This window comes from Camelus dromedarius, chromosome 12 (genome assembly GCF_036321535.1).
Source record: "Camelus dromedarius isolate mCamDro1 chromosome 12, mCamDro1.pat, whole genome shotgun sequence".
In the NCBI taxonomy this organism is placed as follows: Eukaryota; Metazoa; Chordata; class Mammalia; order Artiodactyla; family Camelidae; genus Camelus; species Camelus dromedarius.
In genome coordinates, this window is record NC_087447.1 from 32,826,264 (window position 1) to 32,841,599 (window position 15,336).

Consider the following 15,336-nt stretch of genomic DNA (forward strand, 5'->3'; position numbering starts at 1 on the left):
ACCCAGGCTCCTCTCAAATCAGTGTCTCTGGCTTGGGTCCTGAAGCGTGTGAGATCTGTGTGCATCCTTTTAAGAATGGAGTCTCTATTTCCCACAGCCCTCTGGGTTTCCTGAAAGTAAGCCCTGCTGGCCTTCAAAGCCACGTGTTCTAGGGGCTTGTCTTTCTGGCGCAGGACTCCCAGGCTGGGAAGCCCAATGTAGGGCTCAGACCCATTTCTCCTTGGGGAGGACATCTGCAGTTGTAGTTATTCTCTCATTTGTGGTCACCCACCTGAGGGTATGGGTCCTGACTATTCTGTGACTCCACACTACTACTCATCTCATTGTGGTTCCTTCTCTATATCGTAAGTTGTAGAAGGTCTTTTCTGCTAGATTATCTTCCTCATCAATAGTTGCTCTATAAGCAGTTATAATTTTGGTGTGCCCATGAAAGGAGGTAAGCTCAGTGTCTTCCTACTCCATTATCTTGGCCTGAACTCATGACTATCTTTAAATGTCATTCGTTTAGAAAGAGTAAGAAAAGCTCACTTGAAATGGAAATGTGAAAAACATTTGAAATCATCAGCAGGATGGCAGAGGGAAAGCCAGGGTGGATTGGGTGGTAGTTCTAGCTCTGTGACTAGTCATGAGCTCTGGGCAGTGCACCTCACCTCTCTGAATGCTGACTTCATTTGTGGAAGTGAAGGAAGAGTGGGAGTTTGGCCAATGGCTTTCAAGCTGTGCTCTGCTGAAGTCTTGAGTTGTGTGATGTGTGAAGGGGTTCCAATTCTCTAACCCTGGTCTAAGCAGAGAAATTCTTCTCTTATTTATTTGATTTTTATAGTAAAGCGCCAAATACATTTTATCTTTAAACAGAGCTTATTGATTAAGAACCTTTGAAAGCCACACGAGTGAGCTGTTTCCACCCTCCCCATGATGAGTTTTTGACATTATAAAAGGTTATGGATTCAACTTTTAAAAGAATTATTGGAAAACCTACTCTGTGCAAGGCACTATGCTGGATGCTAGATAAAGATTGTATATATATTGAACTATAAAGAAAAATGTATAGTAAGTCCATAACAGCAACACAAGTACAGAACTAGAAAGCTCACACAGTATATGAATATATAATATATATTTATATATGCATTATCGATTGCATATATATAGAGAGATTATAGATATGGTACCTATATATAACTTATATATGTATATATATTTGTATATAGATAACATATATATGTATATATATTTCATAAGCAACCTAGAAGGAAAAATGAGGCAAAATTTATGTTTAATTGATGTGTCTAGTTAATATATAGAGCTTTCATTCCCCTCATATTCTACTCTCCTGAATCACAATGCTTTTATACTATTGATAGTTGGAGAATAGCTACATAATTGCTTATCTATTCATCGTTTCTTACCAATTTGTATGTTAGTATCTTTACATGTGTGGTGGTGCAGACAGTGGTTTATGATCTGCAAGTAGATACATTTGTCAGACACTGCTTTGGTTCATTAATGGACAGCCATTTCACACTGCCTATCATAGCATGAGATTTAAACACATTCCATCAGGAGATTTATCACATTTTTTAAAATAACTTTTTTCAATTTCTGGATGAAGAAGGTCCTTTAGGCAGTAATTTATCTCAATAGGACCCCCTAATGGATTAACTGTCAGCACCTTCTAAAGGCCCATGTAATAGTGATCTTTAAAGACAATTTTGTTCATCTTTATATTTCCTTAGCACAGTACCTTATGAATAAATTACTTAATTTTTTAATAAGAGTATATCATCAATAATTTTACAGGAAGTAAACCCCTTATTGATAGGATCTGGAAGTAGTTTAAATTGTGCTACTAAATATCAATAACATTTTGTCATCAATTTAGCACAGATTAAATTTAACCGAAATAGAAAAAAAAAAAAGAAAGAAAGAAAGAAAATACTGAGTTTTATGGTTGTAGTTGTAAAACACCAGTATTTTTGGATGAGTCATCAATGCTAATGGCCCTGCAACAAGGTATGAATATATACAGATTCAATGGAAACTGATCAATTTTGGAAATTCCTTGGACAAACCATGGAAACATGCATTCTAAAATACACACAAATGTTTAGCCGTCATTTACACCAGGCATTGACAAACTTTTTTGTAGAGGGCAAGATGGTGATATTTTTGGTTTTGTGGGTCTTCATTGGAACTATTCAATTCTGCCATTCTTTTCAGCAGTAGAGAGTGTAAATGAAAGGGCATGACTTTGTTCCAATGAAATAAGAAGGCTGAATTTGACAAAAGGGACCACAGTTTGCCAACCCCCTCACCTTACAGTCACTAATGTTTCTTACGAATGTCTTTGTTTTTCCAATAAAAAATTGATAGGTATTTTTTAATGGAGGTGTCATAAATACATTCTAAAGGATCATTTTCAAAATCTCCATCCCAAGATTACATTTAAAATGGAGATTTGTTCTAATTTACCAAAATAGTAGTAGTAGTTGTTAAATGTAGTTTAAACTGCTGTATCATAATATATAGCACATGAGACTGACTTCATGTAGTGAATTTTATCATCACAAAAATATTGACGAATATCAATAGATACCAATGATCTGAACTTGTAATCTTTAATAGTTCTATTAATATTGGGCATTTGAAATATTTTTAGCATGACTGACTTAACATCTTAGGTCTTTTTTGATGTTTTGATTTTGTGAACAAAAATTCATGAGCCAACTTGACTGAGAATAATGATGAATTCAGGAGCCTTAGGTGTTACAAACTATTACGATGTAGTTCACTTGAAACTACAACCTAAGTTTGATTTCTCAGCTCAGATATAATGTCATTTGCACATTTACTCATTCGGTGTAATTCAGTAACTGCCAACTCAAAAATATGGTAGTGACTCAAATGAAGACATCTGGTGTTCTAAAATAACTCCTGAGCATAAAAGTATCTTTTTAAAAAGTGTATTCTCTACCATATGAGGTTGAATGGTTTAGTGGAAAATATCATTGGGCAGGCATTATGAGACTTGGTTACCAATCCCAGTGTGCCATAAATCAACTAAATCTGAAAAAATTGGTGGACTGGGTTACAATAATTTACTTTTCTGTAAAGTAGGAATAATACAGTGCTCCTGTGCTATAACGACAGCTTATATTCATAGACATGGAAGTCCCTTGTAAGTTACCAAATACTGTATAAAACTGATGCAAAGATACTTTCTCTTTCAATGCCAGAAAAAAGGTTGTAAACGTTGTTGCTTCTAAATTGTGGCTTAAGATTTTGTTTGCAAAGGGGAGAAGGTTCTTTTTAAATTATGTTTGTGGTCTTTAACATACCATATTTGCTTTCAGCTGATTTAAGCTAAATGAGTGGGCATCTGGGATGTGTTCAGTAGTTTGAAGTGTAAGTCAGATGCGGTTAGGCTCTACGTACATATATTTATCAATGCATTTCACGGGGATCTAAGTATGCAGTGGATGGGACAAAACCACAACAGGCAACTTTATTTGTAGAATTTGATCCAAAAATCCAGAAAAAAAATAAATAAAAGTAGCTGAGTCTCTCTTATGTTAGTATACAAAATAAACCAAAAAATACATCAACATTTACCATGAGAGCATTTAAACGTGTTTGCAAATGATCTGATAAGGGAAACATGTGACTTACAACACGGGAAACTTTTTTTTTTTTTTAACAACCATAGACTTAAATGCACTGCACTGTAGGTCACCTAGACTAGGTTAGCAAGAATGAGCAACATGGTAGGTCTGAGAGGCAACCCCCAAACCCCTTCCTTCAATGGATACTTTGGTAATCGTCTGTGGTTTTAAAAAAAAAAAAAAAAATCAAGTCCTGTTCTTCATCATGTTGGATGGTTTATTTTGTCCATTTGTCTCTCGCAGTGATGAGTCCATTTAAAATACTTCAGTTATTGTGAAGACACTCCAGATCCACAGAACAGCAGACACTTCCATTCTGTGCGTCAAGACACAAGCATTAGCCAGTGAGACACAGTCTATAAACTGATAGGCAGTGTGCACTTTTACATTCAAAATGACCACCTACATTTTGAGACCATGAATGCTATAAAAAAAAATTACTAGAAAATGCCAGAGAAGGAGTGGAAAGAGAGGAAAGGCTTATGCGACCCTTGAAGGTCCCTCTTGTTGGGTTCTGCTGGCAGTGCAACTTCATACACCCATCTGAGCTCAAACCATGTTTTAGACTCCTCCCCCATATTTCCCATTTGTTCACACAACTTATTCACTGGACCTATTCTAAAGGAGATTCTTTCCAAAAGTAAACCCCCGAAAGATAATTTGCCATTAATAATGCTAATCAAAAGTGCCACAAGAACCTGAAGGCATCTCCAAAATGGCTTCCAGAAAGGTGGGCATATTAGGGATAAAATCTAGAGTCTCTCTTGGTTACTATGAAGGGGATAGTACCTATCAATTACTGGAAATTCATGAAAAAATCAGTTACATGTATTAACATAAATATACCTTTGTAATCCTCCTAACTGAATCTCAAACCTGACCTCAAAGAAATAATGCTAAATAACATAGGTCTCCCTGTCTCCTGCTCATTCGGTTTGCTGGGGCTGAAGGTATAATGGGATGTTTGTGAAGGTATAATGTGAAGTTTGATGTCCTTTCCCTATTGGGGCTGCATCTTAAGATGGTACTTTTCAGGAAAGAGAAAGGAATCCACATTTATTAAAGCATAAAAATACAAGTGGGGGAACCTTCCATTGGTGGCTGAAGCTGAGCCAGGATTTGACACAATCCAAAAGACTGGTATTTTTAACATGCTTAATCATGGGCATCTTAAACAGATGTTTTGCCACAGATTTGACCCTGCCTAGCCCTTGCTTCAAGTCAGCTACCAGCTTTGAAGAAGGAAGGGGTCAGTTTTTAATTTTGAAGACATATGAGGGTGCCTCATGGGTGCTCCTCCAAAAAGATGGGAAAATAATCACAATTAATTAAATCTTGAAGCAGCAAGAGCTTGAAGTCTCCGCATAAGGTGCTGTGATAATTAAGCAAAGCAAACAACTTCATAGATTCATAGAGCACTTTTTTTCTGACATTGACAGTTTCATGTAAGAGCATATAAACATTTCCAGGATGAAAAAAAAATCTTTTTTTCTTTTTTAATATGCAGGTCAAAATGGCTTAAATCAGCCATAATTGGGCCTACTGTCACTTGTCTAAATTCTGTAGTTTAAAGGTGAGAGAGGCTATTCTATTCATGTTCATTTGGAATTTGCCTTTATACATGGCACAGCTACCATCCACTCAGACAGATTAATCTCCAGTGAGAAGAGATCACCTGCCTGTGCTTCCTCCGTGCCCCTGGGAGCCCGTGCCTTCAGAAACATCAGGAGTGGGCCTCCTGCAGCTGTTCTCTGGCATTTGTTCAAGGCCTGCTTACCCTCAGGACACCCAATTACCTTGCATTTGCAGGTTGTGCAGGGAGATCCGGTCATTGTCCACACTGAGCCACTAAGCCTCGAAAGGCCATAGCTGTCCAGGCAAGTTTTTCTGATGTCATAGGCGATGTTATCAGCCAGGCATGGGTCACTGACACAGCGGGGACAACACTCCCCTTCCAAGATGGTTGTGTACTCACAGCCCAAACTGGGGCAAGTGAGTGGCCAGCAATCCACCTCTCCTTCCTGTGGAGAGAAAGCCAAAAACGTCTCATCATTGTCCTTCTGCGCAGTTCTGTTGCTGACGTCCCAGAGGGGGAAATTCTCAGTAATTCCAACCAATGTCCTGACCTCCTGTTGAGCGTTGTCGTTGTGGGTTTGATGTGCTTTCTCCTTGAAGGGCTACTGCAGATATCACCTCCTCCAGGGTGCTTTTGTTGACCTTCTATACTGCAGCCCCAGGGAGATTTAGGTCCCGTCTCTGTGTACCAATGGCAGCCCACAATTATTTTTATCATGATACTTATGATCCTTATCATACTTATCAGCACAATTCCAGATTAAGTCATGAGCATTCAGGCTTTGGGCTTGCTCCTTTATCTCCCTGATGCTTAGCACAGTTTTGGTCAATAAATGCTAATCAAATGAACAAACATGGTAAAGTACTGGGCTGGGGTATAAAGAGAAGTTTCTCTTAAGGTCAAAGGGGAACCTGAACCACTGTATTATTTCAACATCATGTACTTCGTTGTTTATGTTGTATTTAAAATTGAGCTTGGATACTATCAGGAGAACCGTTTCAGAATGGTTTTGAATGTAACGTGTGGCTAGTGACAGATCACAGATGTGTAGTACAGTGTAACAGCTCAGAGGGCGTCTCCACGTATTCCAGAGTCTTGCACCTGTGGCTCCATTGGGCTGCCTGTCGTAGGCAGATCTGTTTCCCAATGCAGCCTCTTCTGTTATCATGACACTCATTATAATTTATGCAAACTCATGTCTAATTATTCAGTCAGCTTCACCTTAGACCATGTCTGTCATGCTCACCATTATATTTTCCAGAGCCTGGCACGTGCAAACTCTTGATAAATATTTATTAAATATAACCTACAGTAACATTCTCAAATCGTTATTAAGCTGTGTGTTCAACAGCTTCAGTTTTCCCAGGAAATATTAACCTTAAGGACTCGGGGTAGGAGAGGATACTCTTTTAAAATTCTATGAAAATTTCCTGTCTAAAACTAATACCAATTCTTCTGAGTGCCTGATGATTGGCTTTGTGAAAGAGAAATGCAATTTACCAGACTGATGGGGAAGCTAATTCTATAGTTGTGTTGGATTTGTCTGTGCTTGGATGGGAAATGTAAAAAATGGCTATGATTTGAACATATCTGAGTTACAGTATTAGGGGTGATTAAGAAGGATTTATTCTATTAAGATTATCTGCACATTCACCAGCTGATTTTTAGAAAATCCAATAGAAGTTTATAGCACAAGTTCTCTGAGTGCCTGTTTTTATACAGTATCCACAGACCGAATCATTCATTTCAGCAACTGTTAAACTATGGAACACAACTACCCGTTTCCATTATAAATTGGCTTAGTTATGACTTAACTCCACTGGCTGTGAGTTCCTCCCATATGGAACATCATATTCACTATGACAATGTGTCTTAACAGTCTGTGTAATATTAGAAATATTTGTGGTATAATTTAAAACAAATTATCTGGTCCAGAAATGAAACTTTTCCTCTGGACTTTCTCAAATATGATTATACTATCAGTACCCCTATATTAAGATCCAAAATAACTTCATTTTTTCTATATAAAGGCTTAGCATAGCACCTGAAAAAATTTTTTCAATCGAGGACACAGTAACAATAGTAACCACTGTGCACTAAGTACCGTCTATGTGTCAAGTACTAGCTGTGCCTTTCACATGTATCTCTAATCTTCATAATAGTGCTACAGAATTGGTGTTCATCCACTTGTGTACACTGAAGGAAAGAATGATCAGTGAAATGCTAGGACCTGCCCAAGTTAATCACACAGAACATGTGGGAGAAACAGGATTGAATTCTGGGTCTGTATGACCCTAGAATCAGTATCAATCCCTGATATTTCCACTCTGTCCTGTTCTCTCTCATACTGAAACCTTCAGTGGTAATGTCCCAAGAAATGAAAGATTTGGCTCTATAAGAACTACAAGTCCCAGTCAAGGCTTTGAAAACTATCATGGAAGGGTTGTATTGCTCTGGATTTGCTAAAAAGTAGCAGTTGTAAATGAACTTGGGCCAAATCTGTGCCATAAATATGTTGTTTCTGTCTTGCATGGTGTTTTAAATAGTAGAATCCAAATGTCTTCTGGAAGAGCATATGCCCTGTTGTTAGTCACAAGACCCACAGATCCCTGCACAGCATCACAAATAGCAGGAAACGAGGGCCCACAGGCAACTGAGTTTGTAACCACCCCCCTCAGATTAGGGATAGCACCCTTTAAAGGAAGCGGACATACCAGACACCGGCACTGCTGACAGCCGTGAGTCCAATTGTCTCCGCTTCGATAAAGCTTGTGTCCATTCTGATCTAAACATTGACTTGTGACCCTGGTGTCACACTCTGGGCAACAGAAAAGGTCAACGCTTGGATTCTGGCAATCACAAGCTGTCCGTCGGCAGAATATCTTCCCATCCTGTTTAGAAATGAGGTTAAAGAAGTTTCATCATTAGGGAAATAATAAGATAGCTGCACTATGAAAACTGAACCTTATAAGCACTTAACAGAGAACATAGGAAAGATTTTTTAGAGGCACTGTACTCCCTTGGCCACCTCTCAAGTAAAAAATGTAGACATGTCTAAGTTTAAAAAAGAAGTTGATGTGTTCTGTGAAACTTTCTAAATGTTTCATTAAAAACCATATTTCTAAGTAAAATTATAACTAAGCAGCCAAAAATGCATAAAAGATCAAGAACTTACTTGAGTGGAAAATCAAGCTATTGCACTTTTCCCAGTTCACAGTGATATCACCTACCACATTGAAATACATTCATCTATTTTATCTCTATCTCAACTCAATGTCTGATTATACTCTTTTTAAAAATTAAAAAAAAAATTTTTATTGAAGTACCATCAGTTACAATGTGTCAATTTCTGGTGTACAGCACAATATCCCAGTCATGCATATGCATACATATATATTGGTTTTCATATTCTTCATTAAAGATTATCACAAGACATTGAACATAGTTCCTTGTGCTGTAAAGCAGAACATTTTTAATCTATTTTTATATATAGTGGCTAACATTTGAAAATTTCAAAATCCCAAATTTATCCCTTCCCATTCCCTTTCCCCAGCAACCAAAAGATTGTTCATTATGTCTGCAAGTCTGTTTCTGTTTTGCAGATGAGTTCATAGTGTTATTATTTTTCTTCTTTTTTGATTTCCATGTATGAGTGATATCATGTGGTATTTGTCTTTCTCTTTCTTCTGGCTTACTTGGAATGATGATCTTTAGGTCCATTCATGTTGCTGCAAATGGCATTATTTTATTATCTTATGGCTGAGTATTATTCTATTATGTAAATATACCACAACTTCTTTATTCAGTCATCTGTCGATGGACATTTAGGTTGCTTCCATGTCTTGGCTATTGTAAATAGTGCTGCTATGGATATTGGGGTGCATGTATCTTTTTGAATAAAGGTTCCCTCTGGATATATGCCCAGGGGTGGGATCACATGGTAAGCCTATTTTTAGTCTTTTGAGGAATCTCCATACTCCATAATGCTGCACCAAACTACATTCCCACCAACAGTGTAGGAGGGTTCCCTTTTCTTCACAGCCACTCCAGCATTTGTTTGTGGACTTTTGAATGATGGCCATTCTTACTAGTGTGAGGTACCTCATGGTAGTTTTAATTTGCATTTCTTTGATAATTAGCAATATTGAGCATTTTTTCATGTGCCTATTGGCCGCTTGTATGTCTTCATTGGAGAATTGCTTGTTTATGTCTTCTGCCCATTTTTGAATTGATTTGTGTGTGTTTTTTTGAAGTTGTACGAGCTGTTTATATATTCTGGAAAATAAGCCCTTGTTACTCTCATCTTTTGCAAATATTTTCTCCTATTAGGCTGTCTTTTTGTTTTGCTTATGGTTTCCTTTGCTCTGCAAAAGCTTATAAGTTTAATTAGGTCCCATTTATTTTTATTTTTATTTCTATTGCCTAGGTAGATTGCCCTAGCAGAACACTGCTGAGATTTATGTTGGATACTGTTTTTCCTACATTTTCTTCTAAGAGGTTTATAGTGCCTTGTCTTATGTTTAAGTCTTTAAGCCATTCTGAGTTTATTTTTGTGTATGATGTGAAGGAGTATTCTAACTTCATTGATTTACAAGCAACTGTCCAGGTTTCCAAAACCATTTGCTGAAGAGACTATCTTTACACTATTGTATGTTCTTGCCTCGTTTGTCAAAGATTAATTGACTAAAAGTTTGTGGGTTCATTTCTGGGCTCTCTATTCTGTTCCATTGATCCATATGTCTGGTTTTTGCCAACACCATGCTGTGTTGATTACTGTAGTTCTGTGGTATTGTCTGAAGTTTGGGAGGGTTATTCCTCCAACTTCATTCTTTTTCTTCAGTAATGCTTTGGCAAATCTCGGTCTTTCCTGATTCCACATAAATTTTATGATTGTTTTCATCTAGGTCTGTGAAAAATGTCCTGGGTAATTTGATAGGGATCACATTAAACCTATAGATTGCTTTGGGTAGTATGGCCATTTTAATAATATTAATTCTTCCAATCCAAGAACATGGGATATCTTTCCATTTCTTTAAGTCATCTTTAATTTCCTTAGTCAATGTTTTATAGTTCTCCACATATAAATCTTTCACTTCCTTGGTCAGATTTATTCCTAGTATTTTATTCTTTGGATGCAATTTTAAAAGGTGTTGTTTCTTTACTTTCCTTTTCTGATATATTCATTAGTGTAAAGAAATGCCACTGACTACTGTATGTTAATCTTATATCCTGCTACCTGGACAAATTTTTATTAGCTCTAGTAGTTTTTATGTGGAGTCTTTAGGGTTTTCTATATTTAGTATCATGTCATCTGCATATAATGACAATTTTACCTCTTCTCTTCCAATTTGGATCCCTTTTATATATTTTTCTTGTCTAATTGCTATGGCTAGGACTTCCAATATTAACATTGAATAAAAGTGATGAGAATGGGCATCCTTGTCTTGTTGCAGGTTTTAGTGGAAAGGCTTTCAGCTTTTCACCACTGTGAGTGTTATGCTGGCTGTAGGTTTGTTATAAATAGCTTTCATTATGTTGAGATATGCTCCCTCTATACCCACTTTGATAAGAGTTTTTTTTTATCATAAATGGGTGTTGAATTTTATCAAATGCTTTTTCTGCATCTATTGAGATGATCATGTGATTTTTGTCCTTTCTCTTATTGATATGGTGTATCACATTGATTGATTTGCATATGTTGAACCATCCTTGTGTCCCTGGGATGAACCCAACTTGATCATGATGTATATAATCTTTTTTATGTGTTGTTGGATTCTGTTTACTAATATTTTGTTGAGAATTTTTGTATCTATATTCATCAATGATATTGGCCCATAGCTTTATTTTTTGGTACTGTGTTTGTCTGGCTTTATCATCAGGGTGACGGTGGTTTCATAGAATGAGTTTGGGAGTACTCCGTCCTCTTCAATCTTTTGGAAGAGTTTGAGAAGGATTGGTATGAGCTCTTCTTTGTATGTTTGGCAGAAGTCCCCAGTGAAGCCATATGGTTTTTTATTGCTGATTCTATTTAACTTCAAGTGATTGGTCTGTTCAAATGATCTATTTCTTCTTGATTCAGTTTTGGTGGATGGTATATTTCTAGAAACTTGTCCATTTCTTCTAAGTTGTCCAATTTATTGCCATATAGTTGCTCATAGCGTTCTCTTATGATTTTTTTTGTATATCTATGGTGTTGGTTGTAATCTTTCCATTTTCATTTCTTGTTTTGTTTATTTGTGTACTCTCTCTTTTCTTCTTGGTGAGCCTGGCCAGAGATTTGTTAATTTTGTTTATCTTTGGAAAAAAAAAAAAAAACCAGCTGTTGGTTTGATTGATTTTTTTTCTGTTTTTTAAAAATCTCTATTTTATTTATTTCCTCCCTGATCTTTATGATTTCTTTCTGCTGATTTTAGGTTTTGTTTGTTCTTCTTTTTCTAATTCTTTTGGGTGGGAGGTTAGATTGTTTATTTGAGATTGTTCTTCTTTTTTGAGGAAGGCCTGTATCACTATGAACTTCCCTCTTAGGATTGCTTTTGCTGCATAGATTTTGTGTGGTTGTGTTTTCACTGTCGTTTGTCTCAAGGTATTTTTGAATTTCTTCTTTGATTTCATCGCTGATCCACTGGTTGTATAGTAGCATGTTGTTTAGTCTCCATGCTGGTTTTTTTTTTTCCTCATTTGTTTTTCTGTGGTTGATTTCTAGTTTAATGACATTGTGGTCAGAGAAGAAAGATACTTGGAATAATTTCTATCCTCTTAAATTTGCTGAGGCTTCTTCTATGCCCAAGTATGTGGTCTAGCCTAGAGAATATTCCATGAGCACTTGAAAAGAATGTATATTCTGTTTTGGGGGGATGTAATGTCCTAAAAATATCAACAAAGTCCAACTATTTGATTGTATCATTTAGTATTTTCATTGCCTTATTGATTTTCTGTCTGGAAGACCTTATCCAATGATGTTAGTGGGGTGTTAAAGTCTCCTACTATTATTGTATTCCCATCAATATCTTCCTTTATGTCTGTTAGTATTTCATATATTTAGGTGCTCCTATACTGAGTGTATATATGCTATCAAGTATAATATCTTCACCCTGTATTGCTCCTTTGATAATTATATACTGTCCTTATCTCTCTTTATAGCCTTTGTTTTAAAGTCTGTTTTGTCTGATGTGAGTATTGCTACTCCTGCTTTCTTGTCATTTGCATGAAATATCTTTTTCCATCCTCTTACTTTCAATCTATGTGTGTCCTTCACTCTAAAGTGGGTCTTTTGTAAGCAGCATACAGTAGGTTTTTGTTTTATTATCCAATCTACCACTGTTTTTTTATATTTAGTTTTTTTTTTTGAGAGGGAGCATAAATAGGTTTATGTGTTTTTAGAGGAGGTACTGGGGATTGAACCCAGGACCTCCTGCATGCTAAGCATGCAGTCCATCACTTGAGCTATACACTCCCCTCAACTCTGTCTTTTGATTGGAGCATTTAGTCCATTGAAATTTATAGTAATTATTGATAGATGTGTGTTTGCTGCCATTTTGAACTTTGTTTTCCAGTTGATGTGGTATTTCTTCTTTGTTCCTTTCTTTTCCTTTTTGTTTTTCGATAATTTTCTTTTGTTATTAGCTTGGTTTCTTTTTGGTTTTTGTGACTCTACTGTATGCTTTTGATTTGTGGTTACCCTGTTTTTCAAGTATGTTAACCCCTTAATATATCTGTTTGCTTTAGACTGATAGTCATATAGGTCAAACACATCCTAAAAAGAAGGGGAGGAAAAAAAAGAGAAATCTATATTTTCTTGCTCCCCTCCCCCACCCTTTAGGAGTTTGATATCCTTTATTTTTATTTATTTATTTAACATCTTCATGTTTGTTCTCTTGCAACTCATTGTAGTTACCACATTTCCAATTATGGTTTTCTTATTTTTATAGCTTCCTGTTTCTTTTTCATTTAGAGTAGACTGTTCAATATTTCTTTTAGTTTAAGTTTAGTATTGCTGAATTCTTTTAGTTTCTTTCTCTCCCACTCTAAAAGGTAGTTTGCTGGATAGAGTATCCTAGGTTGCAGCTTTTTCTCATTCAGGACTTTAAATATATCTTGCCATTCCCTTCTGGCCAGAAGTGTTTGTGTGAGAAATCAGCTGAAAGCCTCATGGGGATTCCCTTGTAACTAATTCTTTTTTTCTTTTTTTTCCTCTTGCTGCCTTTAGAATCATTTCTTTATCTTTAAATTGGCCATCTTAATTATAATATGTCTTGGTGTAGGTCTGTTTGAGTTCTTATTTGGGACCCTCTGTGCCTCCTGTACTTGGATACTGTAGCCTTCTTTAGGTTTGGAAAATGTTCAGTCATGATTTCTTGAAATACCTTTTGAATCCCTTTTTCTCTTTCTTGTCTTTCTGGGACCCCTATTATGTGTAGGTTGGCATGCTTTATATTATCCCCTAGGTCCTTACATTGCCCTCATTGGTTTTTACTTGCTTTTCTGTCTGCTATCCTGATTGGGTGACTTTTGTAACCCTGTCTTCTAAGTCATTTGTTTCTCTGCATTACCTAGTTTGCTTTTGACTGCCTTTAGCTTGGCTCTTATCTCAGCAATTGAGTTTTCTGTTTTTAATTGGCTCTTCTTTAAGTTTCAATTTCCCTTTTAAAATATTCTCTGTCTCTATTCACAGTCTCTTAGTTCCTTCAGTGCTTTGGTCTCTCCCTTTTTGAAGTCATGATCTAGTAGACTATTGAGGTCTGCTTTATTGATCATTCTTTCAGGGTATGTCTCTTTTTCTTTTAATTGGGAGTAGTTCCTCTGTTTCTTCATTTTAGTTGTATTTCTCTGGATCTGTGGATTTAGGAGTATCAGTTATCTACTGTGGTCTTGAGGGGCTATTTTATTTTTTGTTTGTTTTTACTTAAAGTGGGAGCATTTCTGTGTAGACTGTGTGCATCTGGTAATTCTGTTGCAATGGCTGCTCTTAGTATGGATGGTTGCCACATCTTTCTTCCGTGAGTGTTGGCTGTTATCCTTTTCACTGGGGGTGTGGTAGGTGTTGTGTTCAAAGCCTGCCCTGATTGTTGTTGTTGAGCCAGGCCTCCTTTTTTGTTCTGTGGTTGTCACAGCCTTGACAGGTGCCTGGTCCTCTCCCCTGTTGCTGAAATAGAGGCTTCTAGACTCATTTCTGGGCTGTGGTGTGTAGTAGGCAGAGTTGGAGCACTTCAGCTGGGAAGAAGAGTAGGCAGGAGATGTCCACTTGGAAGTGCCTTCTGTGGTGTTGCCTGTCACTTGTTATGTGGGCTTACAAAGTATTCTTTGTGGATGATGCTTTTGTCCCTGCCCTAGCTGCAGGAATATCAGCCACCTGCTTTGGTGTCCCCTGGCTTCTGAGCCCCAGGAACCACCAGTGCAGATCTGCCAATGTCAGGTGCTAAGACCTGCCATAGCAAGTGTGCAATCACACACCTGAATCTGTGGTGTGCCGCAGGGTCAGTGAAGACCTCAGCACCACCTCCACATACCACAGTATGGTATGCCAGCCTGTTGTAAATATCCATACTTGCCCCCACAGTAAGTTAGAACTCCACTCACTGCCTGTTCATCCCAGAGGCACAGGTCCACAAGTGTTCTAGAGAAAACAAATCATCCCTCTCTGCATGGGGCTGTAAAGAAGTCTCAGTCTTGCCTGTGAAGTTGCAGGGCTTCTGGGTATGGATTCCCTTTTCAGCCCTGCCTCTGTGTAGCCGTGATAGCTATAATAAAGCTTCTCTCCAGAACACACCAAAAATGAAGGCAAGCAGAGAAAACAGCTGTGTTGCACCCTGCCCCACCACAGGCAGTGGTGCTTTTTAATGGGGGTCCCAGGTTGTTCTGTCCTGCACACACCTAGCCAGAGATCACACTACCCTCCAGCCCCCTGAGGCTGCCTCTGTGCAGTGGGATCCATCCCTCTGCCTGGGCTCCTCACCCATCTCCACCAGCCAGTCCCAACTTGTCCCTGCTCGCTCGCATCTAGAGCTGGGGATCACAGGGAACCTCCATGTCAGTTTTCCTTAGTTCTGTCTGCCAAGCGGTTATCACTTTCTCCTCCGAGCCTCCGAAGCTCTGCTTTTG

The 15,336-nt window shown here is 37.6% G+C and overlaps 1 protein-coding gene and 1 long non-coding RNA gene across 3 annotated transcripts in view; one reads left to right on the forward strand and one right to left on the reverse strand.

The window, feature by feature from the left end:
• The window catches only part of LOC116155349 (uncharacterized), a 97,327-nt gene that overhangs the window by 40,319 nt on the left and 41,672 nt on the right, over positions 1-15,336 (forward strand). The window lies entirely within an intron of this gene.
• The window catches only part of NELL1 (neural EGFL like 1), a 746,857-nt gene continuing 735,357 nt past the window's right edge, over positions 3,837-15,336 (reverse strand). For both annotated transcript variants that reach the window (XM_031459872.2, XM_031459873.2), the window contains 3 exons: positions 7,953-8,129; positions 5,459-5,683; positions 3,837-3,978 (listed from right to left, as the gene is read on the reverse strand). In XM_031459872.2, the coding sequence (XP_031315732.2) occupies positions 3,928-3,978; positions 5,459-5,683; positions 7,953-8,129 (453 nt within the window). In that variant the 3' untranslated portion in view covers positions 3,837-3,927. The remainder of the gene's footprint in view (positions 3,979-5,458; positions 5,684-7,952; positions 8,130-15,336) is intronic.